The following is a 20,970-nucleotide window of genomic DNA, read 5'->3' on the forward strand; positions in this document are numbered from 1 at the left end:
AAACAGGTTAATTTAGGTTAAAGAGCTAGTTGGGAACAAGCCTATGCTAAGGCCAAGCTTTCATAACTAATAAAAAGTCTCTGTGTCATTATTTGGGAGTTGGCAGTCCACAGAAAGTGTGACTATATCTAATAACAGTATGTGATTTCCATTTACATATTAAATATTTACTTAGCCACTGTACCAGACACACTGATGTATTGTTTTAAACAGCCTCATTTTATTACTTACTCTCCCTCTTCCTGGAAACTTAGTAAACCATTCAGCAAATACCATATTTATTGTAGTCCTTCAACTTTCCTTCATTCAGTTTTTGTTACTTTTCCCAGAAGGAAAAAGTCCCTGACTCCCTTTAGCAGAGTTCTGAATAAAATGAAGTCAAGTTACCTTATTTTATTCCTTCAGTCTCAAAGCTGCAACACTGGTTATACAACCAGAGGGCAGAGATTAAGACTGTGTTTATGTGTGTCCCCTGGACTCAGCATAGTTCTAAAGCCCTACAGAAGGATTGAAATGAATACTCTGTTGGACAATGTGGTTTAATATCACGAAGTCTCTCTACAAGGGGGTTATGTATTATTATCATTATGTTATAGAAGACAAAATGTGGCCTAAACAAGTTTAAAGACATGTCCAAGGTTTCACAGGGAAGACTGTGGTCACAGGAATCTCAAGAATGAAGTCAACACTGATTCTGAAAGATTAAGATTCTCTACAGTCTTTCCTTAAGGTTTTCATTCAGCTCTGGCTACGCTTTTTTCTTTTTTAGAACAATGACTCCTTACATACTGGTCTTTCTCCTTGTGATTCTCAGGTTTAACACATACTTCAGGATTGTTAGCTGGGCAACGCTCCATATTTTCCTATTAGAAACTTTCGATCCCTCTTTGGAAATGTTTTAAAACTTTCGGGTCTCAAGGCACACGCTTTTACTCCCAGCATTTAGGAGGCAGAGGCAGGTGGATCTCTGAGTTCGAGGCCAGCTTGTTCTACATAGAGAATTCCAGGACAGCCAGAGCTACACTGAGAAATCCTGTCTCTAACTCACAACCTCCACTCTCCCCAACAAAACAAAACAAAACCCCTAAAACTTTCTGGTTTCACTACTTCCAGGTTAGAAAATCCACGTAGGAGTCCTGAGAAACTGTCGCATCAGTGAAAAGGACACAAATTTGAAATGGAAAGCATGGGGAATTTGGCACAGCGAGCAAAGTCCTTCTGATGTTATGAAATCTAGGGACTTGTGGAATTTGTTTGGTCACCAGTAGGGCAATAGTGAGTGACTCAGTTGCCCATAGCTACAACGGCTGCTAATGTGTCTTTACTTTGCCTGGATCTATCATCCTTAGGCGTATTTCCAGTGAGAACTACACTGAATAAATTTAGATAAAAGTTGGTACTGTCTTATTCATAAGTTGAATCAGGAAGCTGCCGCTGTGTGTTCTTGGAACATTCAACCCCGCTAAAGTTTCTCTTGCCCTTTACCAAAATGGTCGTTAAGGTTGTCCAGAGGGTTGAAGCTCCTGGCCCTTAACAAAGATGGCGCCGGAGGCCTGTTAAGAACGTTTGCCCTCTCCCCTGCCAGTGACACGCATGGCTCCCGCGGCGTCGCTCACGTGACCCCCCCCGGACTACGGCACGGGAGACGGCGGAGGAGGGCCCTAGAAAAGGGTGCGCGTTCCCGTGGCGGTGCACCGGGTAGGTTTCAGTCAGAGTCACTATGGCGGCCGGCGCTGGCAAGGTAAGCTGAGGCGGCGGGCGGCGGAGGTGGAGGTGGCGGTGTGGGCAAGGGCGGCAGGGCCGGCGTGCCGCCCCGGGCTCCCGATCCCTGGAGCCTGCCGGAGAGGAGGTCGCCCGAGGTCGTAGCCAGCGGCCGGGGCTGGCAGGGGCTGGCAGAAGGGGTTGAGGGCTGAGGCGAGCGGGCACCGGCTCCTGACTGCCGTTTGTTTTGCTGTCTCCCCCATCAGGTCGGAAAGTTTCCTGCCTCGTCCGCCACCGCCTGAGCTTGCCGCACTGGCCGCGAGTGGAGGAGGCTGCGGCGGACCCAGCCCCGGCCTCCAGGCCTCTCCCGCCACCTCCGGGCCGGCCTCCCTCCCCCACCCCGTCGTCCCCCGGGAGCTGCCAGTCCCTGCGATGCGACCCTCGCGAGGACGACCCTGACGGGAGGTGGCCCATGTGCTGAGCCGTCCAGCCCCCAGGGCTCCGGAACCAACTTCCCGCCGGCCCGGGCGCTCAAAGCCTGTCCGCACCGGCCCGCAGAGCCGGGGTCCCCGCCCTGGTCGCGGGGACACCCGCCAGGTGCCCGGGACTCGCGACTCGGCAGCCGCCCGCGCCCCGGCAGCCCTCCCACGCCTCCAGCCTGGGATCGCAGCCTCGGCTCACGCTGGCCCGGGGACCCCTGCCACTCCCGGGCGGCCTCGGCGCAGCAGGGGCCATGCACCCCGGCCCGCTGGCCCTCTAGCCCTCCTCGTCGACCCCCCGCGCCTCTTCTCTTCCCCGAGGCCCCCGAGGACCCGCGGTGGCTGCCCGGAGGTCCTCGGCTCCTCTTCCTTGGGCCCCGGAGGACCTTCCTGGCTGCACCCAGCCAACCCTCTTCATGCTGCAGTGCCGCAACGTTTCCGCTACCGACGGGGAGAAGCGGCCGGGATCTCAAACAAAACACAAGAATCGGTGTGTGACTCATCAGCCTGGATACCTCCCGTCCCCAAACTGTCTTCCAGGAGTTTACTTGGCCGAAGCTGCCCAATGTTTGAGCCTTTTCTTCCTAGGGAAGATGGACTGAAAGCTGCTGGTTGGGGACTTTTTTTGGTCAAGGAGCCTCTGCGTTTTAAAGGAGGTGATGGGGCTTGCGCTGGCTTGTCTTCCTGCCCAGTTGAAGAGTTGCTGATGTTCACTGGTTATGCTTAGACAATGCGCAGTTTGTTTTAATGTAAACATTTTGGGGGGATAGGGGTATAGGCTTGTGAAGAGCATCCCGAAGCTGGAGGAGCTCCTCATTGTCCCTGGTAGAGACAGCCCCTCCCCAGCCTGTCCTCGATGCCGTCAGCCTTGGCCATCTTCACTTGCCGCCCGAACTCGCACCCCTTTCAGGAGCGCCATGTCTACCTGGACGAGCCCATCAAGATTGGCCGCTCGGTGGCACGCTGTCGACCAGCGCAGAATAATGCCACCTTTGATTGCAAAGTGCTGTCAAGGAACCATGCCCTCGTCTGGTTTGACCACAAGACGAGCAAGGTAATGTCCCTACAGTGTTTTCCAATCTTTACTTCTCTTTCCCCTTGCCCTCTCTGAGAGGTATAAGGTGTGCAGCATCTCAGGGGTTGTTCCCACAGGACGCTTTTCTTCGAGGCCATGGAATCAGCTTTTTGCGCGTCTGAATTCTAGTGGAAATTGAATCGAAGTGGTTGAATGAAAAACAGAGAGGGTATTGTTATTAAATGTCTCGGTAGGGCGATGACTTCTTGATAACTTGGTCATTCCCAGTGAAATCCCAAACCCTAATTCGTTTAGGAAAAGTAGATAGTGAAACTTGACCTCTTGCTTTTGGTCCTCTTAGAAAGGTGAATCTGCAGTTCATTGCTTGCTTGATTAAGCAAACAGCAGTTCCCAAAGCAATGCCGGAATCTGTGGCCACGGTTACGTCGAGGTTCCAGTGTCTGGTGAAACGTAGTTAACACACAGCTTGTAGTTGAATTCAATTCCGGGCCTGCCTGGTAGGATAAATGCTGTGCAAACTTAATGTTTTTGTAAGGTTTGATATTTATTTGCACATGATTGAAATAATTTGTAAAAATTAAAGGCAATTTAATTAGGTTGGCATAATTACATATTCAGAGTTGTTTACAAATTGTATGAACAGAAATTTATTGGTTTACGTTTTAATTTCTTTGGTAGATAATGTGTAGTTACACGATGATATGCAAAAATTAGTATTAATAAATTCGCTTTTCTTAAGTTATATCCAATATTATCAATTATAATATTACTTATAATAAGAATTCCTGGGCCTTTGGTTCTTTCATTATTATTACTTTTTTTAAAGTCAGGGACCAGCTGGCCTGGAACTCATTCTATAGACCAGGCTGGCGTCAAACTTAGAGATTTGCCTGCCTCTGCCTCCAAGTGCTGGGATTAAAGGTCACTAGCCTAGCCTTGCTTTTAATTTTTAATCCAGTTTAACTTATCTTGGCACTGTACCTCCATAGTTGCTTCTATTGAAAAAAAAATAAGGTCTTTCAAGTTTTTAAAAAAATTGTATGAAGAATATTTTAAAGAGCTCATCTTTGGGCCTAAACCCAAGGTTTTGGTTGAGCTACTGAATTAATTCTGACTTAAAGTAAGTTACATAAGACTAATAAGGCTGTCTCCAGTTTTGTCTCCTGACTTTTTGCCCCCTCTTTCTGAGTGACATGATGAAGTCTTTTTTTTTTTTTTTTAGAGGAGAATTTATCTTCAAGAGTGGTGTTTTGAAATGAAAGAAACTTGAGCCTCTAGAGGAAGAAAGTAAAACTTGTGAACTACTGAATTAAGGAATTACAAAATAAACTTGTTTTTTTTTTTTTTTTAAAGAAAGAAAAGATTCCGCAAGTGCTGCATGCTTGCATAATAATGCCTATAACCTGTTCTGTGTGTAGGATGAGAAATGAAAAGTGTGTTAACTTTTTCTGAGTCACACGAGATGTTCTTTAACCCATAAAACTGACTTTTTAACCCCCTGGAAGCTAACATTTGGGTGCGTTGATGGATGATCTGTAATTCTTTGCAAATGAGTGTAGAGTTCTTTATTGGATTCCAACAGTTGACTACTAGTGTTCATACAGCCAACTTTTATATTTTTACCTTTTTTTTTTTTTGGTTTTCCAAGACAGGGTTTCTCTGTGTGGTTTTGGTGCCTGTCCTGGAACTCTGTAGACCAGGCTGGCCTCGACCTCACAGAGATCCGCCTGCCTCTGCCTCCAGAGTGCTGGGGTTATAGCCACTGCTGCCTGGCTATATTGTTACCTTTTTATGTTATTGGGAAATAAGTCTAGCATAATCACACAACAGATTTGCTTATAGTACTTGCTTTGCAACTGCAGTTCTTGTTTGAAAAACAGTGCCTGGCCAGGTGGCTACTTAATGAGTTTAAGATCACTAGCTGGGGTCTATAGTGACACCCTGTCTCAGAAAATCAAGATGGAGAGAGGGGTAGAGAGAATTCTTTGAAGGGTAGACTTGGTTTATTTCTCCCATTTTCACTTTTTTTTTCCTTTTTGTGCTATTGGCTAAAATAGCACCTAGGGCTTTGTGTAATTATTCATCTTTATACCACCTAATTTAGTTTAAACAAGCTGTTAGGTCTTCCCTTGTGATCAAATTATTTTAGGAATTAATTTTAAAGTATTGGCTTAGACAGACAGGTTTATATTGAGCATGTATTCTTTGCCAGACCCTGGGAGAGAGAAAGAAAATCAAACCAGTTTGGCCAAGTACTATTTATTAATGCTTTGTGTATGAAATTTGTAGTTTCAAGAGCTCTCCTGTAAATATAGCAGGAGAATTCTTGACACCCCCCCCAATATATATTCTTGAAAATTCTGATACGTAAAAATGCAAGAATTCATTCTTACGGATATCATTTCAGGAAAGTTTATTTTTAAGTACCTCTAAGCCTTAGTTTTCTTATCTGTGGATGATATCGCCTGCTTAGTTTTTATTTTGGTAATGGGAAAGAAATGTTGGACCTTGTGTGCAATAAACACCTGTTGTATCACTGGACCACGTCCACTGCTCCCTTACTGATTTAGGGATTGAGATCATTGTGCAAATCACTTAGTACCCTCTGCTTTGCTTTTATTAAAGCCTCAAGATTTAGTAGTGAGAGTGTTTGAGGGGGAAGAGTGACCCCCAAAACAGTGCTTTGTGAATCACTGCTGTGCTGTGGAGTCTTAGGAAGGTAATAAGAAATTTCTTTTCATTTTTAGACAGGATCTCTTGTATGCCGAGCTCATGCCAAACTCAACACATACCCAAAGTGCTGGGAATTCAGGCTTTTGCCACTACATCCAGTTTATGAGTATTGAAGATTGAACCCAGGACTTTGTACAAGCTAAGAAAGTGCTCTACCAATTGAGCTACATCCCAAGTCCAGAAATTGTTCAATATATAGAAATAATTTTAAAAGTAGAAGGTAGTGAAGTTGGTAACTCTGTCCCAGTAGGCATTTTGCCTTAGAGGTAGGAAACTGGAGTAATATGCCCTTTGGTTGACTTTGTTGGTGACCTGTTCTGCATTTGCCATTATGGGAGGCCTAGTAAAAGCTGGGGGAAGTAGTAAACACTTGAAGCATGTGTTTTGAAATTTTGAGACCTGGTTTTTTCTCACTCTGTATCCAGACTACTCGAGGCAATGCTCTTCCTTCAGCCTCCTCCGTGTTAGGATTACAAGTGTGAGCCACCATTCTGGGTTATTTGAAACTTGATTATTCAGCTCATAGATGCACATTTTAGAAAACTGGCAAAATGTAGGCAAATGGAAATTTGGGAGTTTGCTTTTGAAGTAAATGGAGTTTGTCAAGCAAAAGAAAGATATAGTCGTGGATGGGCTTGAGTGTGGGTGTTACCAGGGATACATAGTTTTAATGTTAAATTCATGAAGAGTGAGCTATGGTTTTGCCAAAGTGTGGTGTTTGCTAGTCTTAACAATTCATCTTAGGGATGTTAAGCGCTGTCTTGCCTGCCTTTTATGTATCATCTTTTACTCCTTTGTGGACTCTATAAACTCTTCAGATTTTATAGCAGATAATAGATAGTTTTTCACTTGACTGAAATGCCACTGAGCAAGTAAATGTATCCATATGGTAGTTATACAGAAGGCATTATGAGTGAACATATTTGGGTGGCCTTATTTGTTAATGAGTTCCAGGTTTGCCAGGGTTATATACAAGACATGTATATTAAAAAAAAAATAAAGCCAAAGAGAATTTTGGATAGAGATCACATAACAGTCAAAATCACTATTTAATAAAAGTGATAGAATGTTGTGTACAGTTAAGGGCCCAGAGCAAAGAAATTACAGCTTAACTTGTACATTATATCTCATTCTTTCTTGTAAATGTTTTATATCAGTGATTCTCAACCTATGGGTCATGATCCTTTTGGGGATTGCACATCAGATATTCTATATATCAGATATTTACAATTAATAATAGTAGCAAAATTACAGTCATGAAATATCAATGAAATAATTTTATTGTGGGGGGGGGTCACCATAGCATGAGGAACTGTATTAAAGGGTCACAGTGTTAGGAAGGTTGAGAACCAACCACTGCTTTACATGTTAAATTAACTTATTTCATCCTCAACTTTGGTAGGTGTTTATTTTTTTTCTCATGCATATGAGGAAATTGAGGCATAGGGAGAAGAGGTTAGGTTAACATGCCTGAGTTCATATTGCTAGTAAATGGTAGAGCCATGATTTGAGCACAGGTATTTTTATTCTTGATTTGATACCTATAGGGCCAACCTCATAAACACTGCCATCCCAAGACCATGACATTTTAAACAGGATGTGATTTTATTAAGTACAAGCACCAGGTTGACAGTATAAATGAAAATGATTAAATGGCCATAAGCAAAACAAACAGACTGGTGTATTAGATTAACTTGTCTAGAAGGATTTCTGTAACAACTGAAGATTTTAGGGAAAGTTTCATGGATAACAGTTCATGGATGAAATGCAAATTCAGCTAGACTGAAGGGCTTAGAAAAAAAAGGACATTGTAGATAAGAGTGAATCAAGGAAAGGGGTTTGGATTAGGAGGAATTGCTTAAGAAAAGGAATAGAAGCAGGAATGAGATTATGTGTTCCAGTGACATTGCAAGAAGTCATTGCTGTGGTGATATATTGTGTACCTTAAAAAACTTTGCCTGAAGAGAGACAAAGGAACAAGCCACCCCTTACCTCTAGGACTCTTCAGCTTGAAAACCCCTTTGTTTTCTGTCTCCTCACGCCTTATATACCTTTCTCTGCCTAGCAGTCACTTCCTGGGATTAAAGGCATGTGCTTCTCAAGCAAAGGCATGAGATCTCAAGTGCTGGGATTAAAGATGTGTGATTCCCAAGTATTGGGATTAAAGGTGTGTGCCAGCACTGCCTGGCTCTGGTTCTCCCCTAGACTGAGTCAATCTCATATAGTCCAGGGTGGCTTTGAACTCAGAGATCTGTCTAAGGAGTGCTAAGGTTAAAGGTATGTGCCACCACTGCCTGGCCTGCATGTTTAATCTAGTGGCTTGTTCTGTCCTCTGATCTTCAGACAAATTTTATTAGGGTACACAATATATCACCACACATTGCAATGGAAGAAAGCCAGGTTGCTTCTTTCCTTGATGTGTCCAAACATGACTGCTAAGATCCTGCACTCAGTCTTGGAGAGAATGGCAGATTATATAGTCATTGCTTTTTATTTTGTTTGTATGTTTGTTTTAGCAATTTCTAAGATTTTTTTTGTTAATAGAAGTAAAAAGTTTGGTTTTTTTTGAGAAATGCTAGTTTATACGAGGAAGTTGTTTATCTGATAAGTTATATTTAAGGTACACTAAACATGTATAGGAAGCTAGATTGTATTTACAAATCACATGTGTATTTCCTTTCATGATGCATTTTACAACAGTAAAAAAATCGATAAAGTATTTAATCTGATATATTGAGTTTTAAAAAATACAGCTTAGGGCCAGGAGAGATGATGGCTCAGTGATTAAGAACACTGGTTTCTCTTTCAGAGGATCCAGGTTTGATTTCCAGCATCCACATGGTGGCTCACACAACTATCTTTAACTACAGACCCAGGGGATCTAACACTCTTTTCTGGTTTCCGTAGTCACTGCACACACATGATACACAGTAATACATAAAAAAGAATAGTTTATATACTTAATCATCCCCTTCCATCTAGTTATTTGACTATACTCCTTAAATTTATCCTCTTCTTCTTTTGAGACAGGGTTTCTCTAAACATAGTAACAAGATAGCTCTGGCTATCTTGAAACCAGGCTGTCTTGAACTCATAGAGAACCACCTACCTCTGCCTAGTGAGTGCTGGGAATAAAGGTGTGCCCTACCACGCCTGGCTTTAAATCTATTCTTTACCTTCTTAGGCTCCTATTCCATTTTCTTAAATGGTATTTATGTTAGCTGAAAACCTGTTCTCTAGCAAGTAGGGAGTAGAATGTCCATCATTTAAGGTTTTAAGTAGAGAGATTGTGAGATTGGTTCTTTTTTGGAAATTGGAGACTTTGAGACAAGGTCTTGTATGTAGCTCAGGCTATCCAGAACTTGCTATCTAGCCCAATCTCTCTGGTGTTTAGACTGGTGTGCACTGCCTGATTTGACTTGAGATTGGTTCTATTTTGTTTTTGTATTTTGAGTTTTTGAATGGGGTTTCTCTGTGTAGCACTGGCTGTCCTGGAACTCACTCTGAAGACTAGGCTGGCCTTGAACTCACAGAGTTCCGCCTGCCTCTGCCTCCTGAGTGCTGGGACTAAAGGCGTGTGCCACCAATACCCGGCAATGAGATTGGTTCTTTTTTTTTTTTTTTAAGATTTATTTATTTATTATGCATACAGCATGTTTGCCTGCAGGCCAGAAGAGGACGCCAGATCTCATTACAGATGGTTGTGAGCCACCATGTGGTTGCTGGGAATTGAACTCAGGACCTCAGGAAGAGCAGTCAGTGCTCTTAACCGCAGAGCCATCTCTCCAGCCCCTGAGATTGGTTCTTAATGGCAATTACTTTATATTGGAATCAAGAAAAATACAGCTGGCTGGTGTATAGCTCCATAGTAGAATGCATGTCTAACATGCATAAGGCCCTGGGTTCCATTCCTAGCATTTCCAAGGGATAAAAGTATGGACACGGGGAGGAAAAGGGTGGCATTTATTTTAAAAACTTAACTTTCTGGGATTCATGCTTTTCTCTTGTGTTATGGGCAGGCAAATACTCCACACTCCTGCTAAAAAAAATCTTGATTGTTGCTTATTAATTTTCAGTATTAAAATCTGTCTTTTATCTCCCCATCTTTTATTTCTCTTCTTCATCTCAAACTTGATTTACCAGTGAATATGACAGTGCTCACTGTTCCTTTTTAAAACAAGTGCCTTTTCTGTTTTTTTGTCTTCCAAAATGACCTTTCCCTTTTATCCCTGAGGCTTAGTTCCAGGGAGAAACTTTCCCTGACTCTCTCTGAAGAATGGATGGCTTCTTTCTCTCTACTCCTATAGAACTTTGACTATAACTTCATTATGGGACATAGACAACAAAATAAGTGTAATGCAAATGCTCTATTGCCCTGCCAGATGTGAGCTCTTGAGAACAAAGAATAGGCACTATATAAATGTTTGAATGAGTGAAATGTGAACAATGCAGCAGTCTGTTTCTATACACCCTTGGAGGGTTGAAGGGCAGGAGATCATTCAAGTTAGTTTTCAGTTTGAAGTTATGCACTTAATTACCAACATGTATTCTGAACAAATCATTACTTATTAGAACTTGTGATATGCAAGAATATTTTGCTAAATATTTTGGGCTTTTATATAAACTTGTGTTTGGTGATATTAGTTTTGAATTAGTGTATTTATGTCCATCCTTAGACAACATAGTACTTTCTTGGGGGAGTATGTGTTTTAAATATTCATTTTGTCTGTATACATGTTTAGGAAACAAGGAGAACTGCTGTAGTCTGACTTTTTTTAAACCCAAAAGAGTTTTTATGTTTAGAGACTATTAGTGCGTGTAGTAGTAACTAAGGGAGTTTGAAGTAGAATCTAGATTTTTTTTCTACCCATGGAGTAAAAGCCAAAGTACTAAACATTTACTCTGAACTGTCTTCTTATGGACTTAACAGTTAACAGTTGTAATAAAATTGTCTGTCTTTTACTTCCTCTTTTTTTTTTTTTTTAAATTTAATTTTGTTTTTGTTTTTTTCAAGACAGGGTCTCACTATGTAGCTTTGACTGTTTTGTTTTGCTTTGTTTTTTCGAAACAGGGTTTCTCTGTGTAACCTTGGCTGTCCTGGATCTCACTCTGTAGACCAGGCTGGTCTGAACTCACAGAGATCCGCCTGCCCCTGCCACCCCAGTGCTGGGATTAAAGGCATGTGCCACCACTCCTGACTATGTGTTTGCTATCTTAAAAGGCAGTTGAAGCTTTGGTTCTGTGGCACATAACCAAAAACCTGTCCCTGACAGACTTTCAACAGCTCCAGTGACCGTTCTCTGAGTCAGCTGATGTTTTTCTAAACTTATCTCTATTACTCCTGATGTTTTTCTCTTAGATTGGAGTTTAGGTATATGTACACATGAAGGAAACAGTCTTGGAAAAACTTTAATGCAATAGTGGAGATGGAACCTAGCTCCCCCAAGGCCATTCTAGGCAGGTGCTGTACCACTGACCCCACCTAGGAAAAATTAAAAAAAAAAATTATTTTTAATTTCTCACATAGAATTTTTTTAGCATACAAAATAATGGATTTCATAATGACATTCTTCATACATGTCTATCACTGTACTCTGCTCATATCTGCCTCCTTTGTGCCCTATCCCCACTGGTCCCTTCTCCCATTTTTCACCAAGTACAGTTTTATACTCTAGAGAGAGGGTGTGGTGTGTGCCTGTAATCCCAGCACTCCAGAGGCTTGAGACAAGAAGAGTGCAAGTTAAGGCAATCCTGGACTACATGGAGTTGGACAATGTTAAGCATCTAGTTCAGAGAAAGAGCATAGGGCCTTGGTATAATCTCCAGTGAATTCACACCCTTGGAGACACACACACACTTTAGTACATAAGAGTAAGCTTTATAGTGGCACTTGCAAACAGGTTTTGGTGATTAGTATTGATTATATCCTTTGTCCCAATACATACTTTGTGGTAGATTTTAATTTTAACACAAAGAAACTTTGTACATTAGATTCCATAATACTTTCATGCTTGTCATTTTATTTGCATGTGTAACTAACTACTTGTTCTACCTGATCCAGTTGAACCAGACTTTTCAATGTGGATGTTCAAGTCTTTCTGTATTTTTAGTTATTTAAATAATAGGAATATGCTCTCATAAAAGTTTCAGCAATAGGAAGCATACAGATTAAAAGAAACTCATCCTTCATATCTGTCATCTTCTACAATTAGAAGTGGTATTAGTTTAGTGTATAATTTTTATTGCATATGTTCACTTAGATGTATAGATTAGTAAACATCTTTTCTTTCTTGATTGCTTTCTTTTTTAAACGTGGTGTGTGTGTGTGTGTGTGTGTGTGTGTGTGTGTGTGTGTGTGTGTGTGTAGGTTGGAGAACCTTGGTTGTCATCCTCAGGATACCATCCACCTCCCTTGAGACAGGGTCTCTCTTTGGCCTGCAACTCACCAATTAGGTTTGACTGGGTGGCCTGTGAGCCCCAAGGAGCCTCCTGTCCTTGCCTCCGCAGTAGTGGATTACAATATCTCATAATGTCCAGGCTGGTCTCAAACTTGCAGTCTTGTTTCCCTCTCAAGTGATGTGATTATAGACTTGAGCCACAATTCCCAGCGTTGAATTGCGGTATAGTTTGAATTTTCTTTCTGTTCCCTTAGTGTGAATGTCCTAATCACTATTGGACTTTTGTTTTAATAAGTTTAGTAGATGGAGAAGCTGTTTCTGATTTTGAAATATTTGCTACTGAGACCAATTCTGATACTATTGAGAAGTTGCAATGCTAGAGTTTTAATGTGGGAATTGAGAAATGGCAGTTAAAGATATAGTTTAAAAGCCTAATCTGGGCTGGGTGTGGTGGCGCACACCTTTAATCCCAGCACTGGGAGGCAGAGGCTGGCAGATCTCTGAATTCAAGGCCAACTCTGGTCTACAGAGTGAGTTCTAGGACAGGCACCAAAACTATACAGAGAAACCCTGTCTCAAAAAACCAGGGGGGTGGGGAGGGAGAAGCCTTAATCTGAACCTGGGAAGTGTATAAAAATTCTGATAACCCAGGGATTTTGTGATGATTGCAGGAACATGGAGGGGGTAAAACATTATTGTTTTGAGACGAACAAAGTATTAGTTTAAATTACTGTTGAACTTAGTTTGGGACCATTATGCATTTCAGGCCAGCTAGTAGTATCTCATTGTCTAATGCTTGCAAGTGCAGGGCAGAGCCCAGTACATAGTTTTATAAAAAAGAATTAGAATACCAATTACCAGTAGAAGTATCTGTGAATCATTGTTTCCAGGGAGCCGAGAAAGTCATGTATTGCTTCCTTCAGGAATGGGGGCAGAAAATGTGGGAGGAATGAAGAAAGCTTCACAGAGAATGCTGTTTTTAAGTCACTGTTTAAAGTGAGTAAGGTTTTGCAGGCTGGATGAAATGAGCAGTGGATTCCAGCCTTAGGGAACAGGAAACATTGAGGACGGAAAGGCCTGAAAGAGAATAATGTATTGAGGGAATACATCTCAGAAGCTAGCCGACTTGGGAAGGGCAAAGAATTGCTGTTCAATCTCTGAGGCTGTTGAGCACCTGGCCCAGGCGTGCACTTGTTGGGGACAGTGTCTGTCTGTAAGGTTTTCCAGTTGTGCCACCCTGGGAAGTATCTGTGCTTTAGTTTTCTTCACTTGTAAAGGAGTCCAGGGCTGAGAGTATTCAATTCCCAGACGGCTAAACCAAATAAAATGAACAAACAAGAAAATTAAATGCAGGCTAATAGTAGAGTTCACTTCCTAGGACTGTTAGAAAGACTGAATGAGAATTCTTCATGTAAAACACTTAGGAGGTACTCAACTGTGGCCATTCATTTTTCCCTTTGGTTTGCTTGGTGTACTTACACAGTAATATCTTGTATATTGATTTTCTATAAGTGTACTTTTTTTTTTTTTTTTGAGGCAGAGTCTCATGTAGGTAGCTAAGAATGGTTTTGAATTCTTGGTCCTCAGGCTTCCACCTCCTAAGTGCTGGGCATGTTCTACCACACTTAATTTATAAATAGGAATTTTCATTGTTGAGAGTTTTTCTCCCTTGAATATCTGTCTGTTGTAGAGTTTGCTAAACTTAGTAAATTCTCTTGAATTTGTGAACTTATGAATGTGGTAAAGTAATAATAGTCTTTTTAAATTAGTATCTAATGTATGATTTCCCTCAAAAAAGCAGGCAAAATTCAAAGATTAGAATCTAGTCAGCCAATCAGAAAAGCAGTTTCAATTCTCATTTTTCTCATGGCTGAGGTGTTGAACATCCTGAAAAATATTATTGATCATTTGTGCTTTTTTTGTGTGAGAGTCCAGCTTTTGAAGGGTTCTGATGTGGAGGAGAGAGGGATAAGAAAATATCAGACAGAGAGACCTAGAAGAGGAGAAGAAAGACCAGGGACACAGGATAGCTTTGGGAGGGCCTGGGTCAATACCCAACAGCCCCTAGCTTTATTCAAAAGGACTTTTTATAATATGCCAAGGGGAGAGGCAAAAGACCTCCCCTTGCAAGATCAAAGCACACCATACAGCCACGTGTAAGCAGATTCTTCCGAACACCTGGTAAGCACGCCAGATCATCTCCTTACGCAGCTATGTTGGGTAAGCAAGCTCTGAATTTCTTTCTTTCTTTCTTTCTTTCTTTCTTTCTTTCTTTCTTTCTTTCTTTCTTTCTTTCTTTCTTTCTTTCTTTCTTTCTTTCTTTCTTTCTTTCTTTCTTTCTTTCTTCTTTCTTTCTTTCTTTCTTTCTTTCTTTCTTTCTTTCTTTCTTTCTTTCTTTCTTTCTTTCTTTCTTTCTTTCTCTCTCTCTCTTTCTTTTCTTCCTTCCTTCCTTTCTTTCTTTCTCTCTCCATCTGGTAAAAGCCAAAGATTTTGTTCTTTCTTTTTTTTTTCATTTTTCTTTATTAAGAATTTTTTTACTCACTCTGTATACCACCCACAGATCCCATCTCCTCCCTCTTCCTACCCCCGAGCCCTCCCTCCCAAGCCACCCTACATCCCCACATCCCCCAAATCAAGGTCTCCCATGGGGAGTCAGCAGAGCCTGGCACACTGAGCCTAGGCAGGTCCAAGCCCCTTCTCACTGCATCAAGGCGTCACACCGCAGGCACCAGACTCCCAAAAGCCTGCCCATGCACCAGGGACAGATCCCGATCCCCCTGTCTGGGTGCCCCCCAAACATTTCAGCCAAACAACCATCTTCCATAACCAGAGGGCCTAATCCAGTCCCATGGGGGCTCCACAGCCACTAGTCTACAGTTTATGGGCTTCCACCAGTGTGGCTGGTTATCTGTACATGTCTTCCCATCGTGATCTCAACATCCCCCGCCTGCAGAATCCCTCCCCTTTCTCATCAATTGGATTCCCAGAGCTCAGCCTGGCACTTGTCTGTGGATCTCTGCATCTGCCTCCATCAGTCACTGAACAAAGGCTCTATGATGGCGGTTAGGGTATTCACTAGACCGGTCACCAGAGTAGACCAGTCCAGGCACCCTCTAGACCACTGCCAGCACTCCCAGGTGGGGTCATCCTTGTGGATTCCTGAGAGCCTCCCCAGCACCCTGCCTCTTCCTATTCCCATGATGTCCTCATCTATCATGGTATCTCCCTCCCTGCCCTCCCACCCTGTTCCTGTTCCAGCTCGACCCTCTCATCTCCCCATGTTCTCATCCCCAACTCCTTGCTCTCCACCACCACCCCGACTCCCAGTCCGCCCATGCAGATCTCATCCACCTCTCCTTCGCAGGGCCATCCATGTGTCCCTCCTAGGGTCTTTTCCTGTTAGCTAGCCTCTCTGGAGCTGTGGGTTGCAGTCTGGCCATCCCTTCCCTCCCATTTAGTATCCACTTATGAGTGAGTACATACTGTGTTTGTCCATCTGAGTCTGGGTTACCCCACTCAGGATGATATTTTCTAGTTCCATCCATTTGCCTGCAAATTTCATGATATCATTGTTTTTTACTGCTGAGTAGTACTCCATTGTGTATATGTGCCACGTTTTCTTTATCCATTCTTCAGTTGAGGGGCATCTAGGTTGTTTCCAGGTTCTTGCTATTATGAATAATGCTGATATGAACATAGTTGAGCATATGTCCTTGTGGTAAGATTGAGAAGCTCAGATTTTTCTGACCTTGAGTAATTTCTCACTAGATAGCCTCTGTGGGCCTCTACACTTTTGAGAATTGTCTGTTCAGTTTATTATTGGTTCATTGTTTTTACTGGAAGATTTGTAAATTTAGAGTTCTAGTACATTCTGTAGACTGCCTCTTTACTCTGTTGATTTTCACTTTTTCCTTAGCTGGGTAGAGTCCCTTTAATTTCATGTAATTCCATTTGTGAACAGTTGGGCTTACTTCCTTGGCTACTGCAACACTTCAGAAGAGTCTTCTCTGTGACTCTACCTACTGAGGTCTTTCCTATACTTCTAGAAGCTTTAAAATTTCAGGTATTAGGTTAAGGTCTGGTCCATTTTGAATTGATTGTTGTGTAGGGTTTTCTATGAGTGGACATGCTATTTTTTTTACCATTTGTGGACAGTCTGTCTGTTTTTTCCATGTATGTCTTGGCGTCTGTGTTAAAACTTCTGGAGCTGTCGTGGTGTGAGTTTATTTCTGTCTCCTCTGTTCTATTTCGTTGGCTTCCACATCTGTCTCCCTGCCAGTGCCATGCTGTCTGTTTTTGTTTGTCGCTTTTCTTGCTTGGTCTCTGAAGTAGGATTTGAGTTTAGGTAGTATGATACTCCCAGCATTACTTTTCTACTTAGGATTGTTTTAGCACTGTGGAGTCTTCCATATGAAATTTATGATTATTTTTCTATACTTATGTAGATCACTATTGGAATTTTGAAGAAGGTTGTGTTGAATCTGTAGGCACCTTTCAGTAATACATCTATTTCACAATACTCTATTAATCATGGAGGATGGGACTTTCCTTTATCTTGTGTCTTTAGTTTTTTCAGTCTTTTTTATTTTTATTGATTGGTTTTTTAAAAATTTTATGTGCATTGGCATTTTGCCTGCACATATGTTTTTCAGAGTCAGATCCCCTGGAGCTGAGGTTACAGACAGTTGTGAGATGCCATGTGGATACTGGGGATTGAACCTAGGTCCTCGGGAAGAGCAGCCAGTGCTCTTACCCACTGGGCCATCTCTCTACTCCCCAGTTTTTTCAGTCTTAAAGTACCCATTGTAGAAGTCTTTAATTTCCTTGGTAAGATTTATTACTAGGTATTTACTAATGTGTGTATGTATTTATTTTGAAGCTGTTGTGACAAGGATCTAAAAAATTCTTTCTTGGCAAATTTATTATTGGTATATAGGGAAGCTGCTGATTTTTGTGTCAGTTTTGTATTTTGATACTTGGTTGAAGTATCAGATCTAACAGTCTTCAGGGCCTTTTAAGTATTTGTCATTTGCAAATAGGGATATTTGACTTCTGCCTATGCTATTGTATCCCTTTTATATCTTTTTCTTAACTTACGTTTGTAGGTAAGACTGAGTACTCTTGACTAGTTTCAAATTTTCAAGGAAGTGCTTTTTTAAATTTTTATTTGTTTTTACATTTAGTGTAATGTTGGATATAGGCTATCTATATACATATATATATCTCCTTATTATGTACAGATATACTCTTTCTATTCATAGAATGTTTAGGACTTCTGTCATGAAGGGATGTTGAACTTTGCCAAATGATCATGTGAACTTTGTCTTCAAGTGTATTTAAATGCTGTATTTTTTAATTGGCATATACTGCACAAAACTTGCATTACTGGGACGAAACCAGTTTGGTCGTGCTGTATGGTCTTATTAATGTGTTCTTGGATTCAGTTTGCAAGTATTTTATTGAGGATGTTGCTTCTGGGTTAATCAGGGCATTTGGTCTTCAGTTTTCCTTTTGAGTTGCATCCTCCTTTGTTTGATATCAGTATGATCTTGGCTTCTTAGAATGAGACTGGGAATATTGCTTTCTGTCTTGTGGAACAGTTTGATGAGTATTGGTGCTTATTCTTTCTTAAAAGTGTAGTAGAAGTCAGCAGCGAATCCTGTCCTGTTTTTTATTTGTTTTCTTTTAAAATATTGCTTCAGTCTCATTTGTCATAGGTCTGTTTTGTAGCATGAATCTTAAAAGTCACGCTGTTTAAGTTGTTTATGTCTTTAATTTGTAGGTTAGATGTATTTAGGAATTCACTCATTTCTTCTAGATTTTCCAATTTCTTGGAATATAGCTTTCAAAATATTATTTAATGATTCTTGAATTTCATTGGCATGTGTAACATTGCTCTTTTCATCTCTACCTTTATAGTTTGGGTCTGTTAATTTGAATAAATATGTGTGATTAGGTTTTTTGAGCTGTCTCTAAATTTTTAATGTGAGCACTTATATATAAACTTCCTTGGTAGAACGCCTCTAGCTGTATCTTAGAGGTTCTGGTACATTGTGCTATTATTTTCATTTAATTCTAAGAATTTTAAAATTTCCTCCTTGATTCCTCCAATGACTGGCTGTTCATTCAAAAGTATTGTTCAATTTCCTAGTATTTGTTTAGTTCTATGCTTTTGTTGCTATTGTTTTCTATGTATGAAGTGTGTGGTTGAGCATAGCGATTTATTTCATGGCCAGGGAACAAAAATGAGAAAGAGAAGGTGATTGTTGTCACATACCATTCCCCAAGTGCATGTTTCCAGGGATCTAAGTACCTCCTAATATGTTCCTACCATGTAGAAGTTCCTTTTCTTCCCAATAGTGCCTTCCATTAGACCACATTTTTAATACCTGGACTTGGGTAGATATTCAGCATCCAAACCATACCACTAATAGACTATGAAATAGAAAAATCATGTAAGTGAGCTATTATGATATTTTGATATGATATGATATGAGATCTTATCCTTTTAAGTTTTGACCTTTATTTGTTGTTGATGATAATCTTGTAGGTAGTCACAGATGTCAAAAATATATTGGAATGTTAAACTTTGTAATACAGCATGAATTAGAAATTCAGTGGCCATAGATGCTATTCTCATAATTTTTTTTTAATGTTCTGAGTTTTGAAAGTTTGGAACTTATCTTTGTATTATTTATTAATTGTTGTTGGTTGTTTTTGCTCTTTTGGGGGGCCTTCCACCCAGCTCCTAAATAAATCACATGGAGGCTTATTATTACTTATGAATGCCCTGCCTTAGCCAGCTTTTCTTAAATTATCCCATCTACCTCTAGGCTTTTACCTTTCTCCTACTTCTGTAGATCTTACTTTTACTCTTACTCTGTGGCTGTGTGTGTGTGGCTAGGTGGCTGGCCTCTAGCATCCTCCTCTCCTTGTTCTCTTGTTCTTTCTTCTCTTCCTCCCAGATTTCTCCTTCTATTTATTCTCTCTGCCTGTGAGCCCTGCCTATCCTTTCTCCTGCCTCGCTATTGGCCATTCAGCTCTTTATTAGACCATCAGGTGTTTTAGACAGGTACAGTAATACAGCTTTACAGAGTTAAACAAATGTAACATAAAAGAATGCAACACATCTTTGCATCATTAAACAAATGTTCCACAGAATAAACAAATGTAACACATCTTAAAATTCTACAACAATTGGTAGAAAAAAAAAATCTATGGAGACTCTCAATATGTATAACTGGATACAATTCAGGCCTACTATGTCCAAAGTATGGGAAGAGAGGCTTTCTGAGAACTACTTGTTAGTTTACATTTGGCCAATAATAAAAATTTTAGCCTCATCTTGAGCTCATGATATTCCTTATTTAGCTTTCCCAGGTGTTGGGCTAACAGGTGTGCATTTCCATGTCCAGCTTCTGACTTGTAGGGCTGTCATTTTGTTGAGCTTTAGTACTCTATTTGCACAGTGTTTATCTATTGTAAAGTGTGGATGTCAAAACCCAGAATCTGCATTGTCACTTCCTTTGAAAGTGTAACTGCTGCTAACATAGCTTACGTGAAACTGAGTTTCTGAGTCTTGAAAAACAGTTTGAGAAAAATCTCCAAAAGTTAAGGTATAAATAATTTCCTGAATTACAACTACTTTTAAAAGTTTCAGTGTTTTCAATATAATTTTCAAAACCCCTGTTACATGAACTTCTACTATTACCAGAAAATGTCAAACTTTTCTTTTTAAACCTTTTGGTGTAGCATTTAAATTGGCTCAGATTACATCCTCCAGAAGATTATAATTTTATTGTATAGTAGAGCTCTCTCAATTTATAACCTTTACTGAAATTTAAAGTTGAAATTGATTAATACCACAACTTCACCTAATGATTTCAAATTTTGCTTTGCATATTAGATTCAAATAAAGTTTATGAAAGTATTCTGATGTGAGAAATAAATACAAAGGATATTTTTGTGGCTTGCATTTTTGCTGTGTTCAAAAGTAGTTTTTTAACTTAAGCTCCTATTTTAACTGCATTGCCTGCAGGCATCTTGTTTAAAAAGAAAGTAGGTGAACTAACTAATGTCATTTATTGTTGCTATTCTAGCAACAGAACACTTTCCATTAAAGCAAACATTTGTAATAGTTATGTTGATTGAATATTTAAAAATCAGCATTCTTAGTGATATTTATATGTGTTTTGATTATATTGATTTCTTTATACTTTTTGTATGAGTTAATGTTTCAAAGTAAAAACAGTGTCATTTTCTTCTCTATGAAAGTTGTCATTTTCTTGTCTATGAAAGTTAAGTAGATTAGCTAAATCAGTCAGGGTTTTTACAGTTAGGTTTCCCATTTCTTCCTTAGATTTCTTAGGTAATTGTTTTATCTGTTCTATTTTTCTTAAACCATATTTTTTGTTTTCTGTATCATATATCCCTTAAATTGACTATAATGGAGGTGTCATGTGTTGAACACAGGGCCTTATGTGTGTTATTATACTAGGCAAGTGTTCTATTGCTGATTACACACCCAGTTTGGTTATAGTGAATTCTGAATAGATATTTTAATAGTTATTTATATCATTTAAAAAGCTAATTCTTTAGAATTGTGTGAACTCACTTTTTTTTT

The 20,970-nt window shown here is 40.3% G+C and overlaps 1 protein-coding gene across 25 annotated transcripts in view; it reads left to right on the top strand.

The window, feature by feature from the left end:
- The first annotated feature begins 1,633 nt into the window (after positions 1-1,633).
- Positions 1,634-20,970, top strand: part of LOC114702135 (sarcolemma associated protein) — a 128,245-nt gene continuing 108,908 nt past the window's right edge. For 16 of the 25 annotated variants that reach the window (XM_028882439.2, XM_028882432.2, XM_028882434.2 and 13 more), the window contains exon 1: positions 3,018-3,234. In XM_028882439.2, coding sequence (XP_028738272.1) covers positions 3,037-3,234 — 198 coding nt within the window. In that variant the 5' untranslated portion in view covers positions 3,018-3,036. Of the gene's footprint in view, positions 1,742-1,967; positions 3,235-20,970 lie in introns of those variants that run through there. The other 9 variants (XM_037208771.1, XM_028882435.2, XM_037208774.1 and 6 more) reach the window with 2 other exon arrangements.

Source organism: Peromyscus leucopus, chromosome 9 (genome assembly GCF_004664715.2).
Source record: "Peromyscus leucopus breed LL Stock chromosome 9, UCI_PerLeu_2.1, whole genome shotgun sequence".
Classification (NCBI taxonomy): Eukaryota; Metazoa; Chordata; class Mammalia; order Rodentia; family Cricetidae; genus Peromyscus; species Peromyscus leucopus.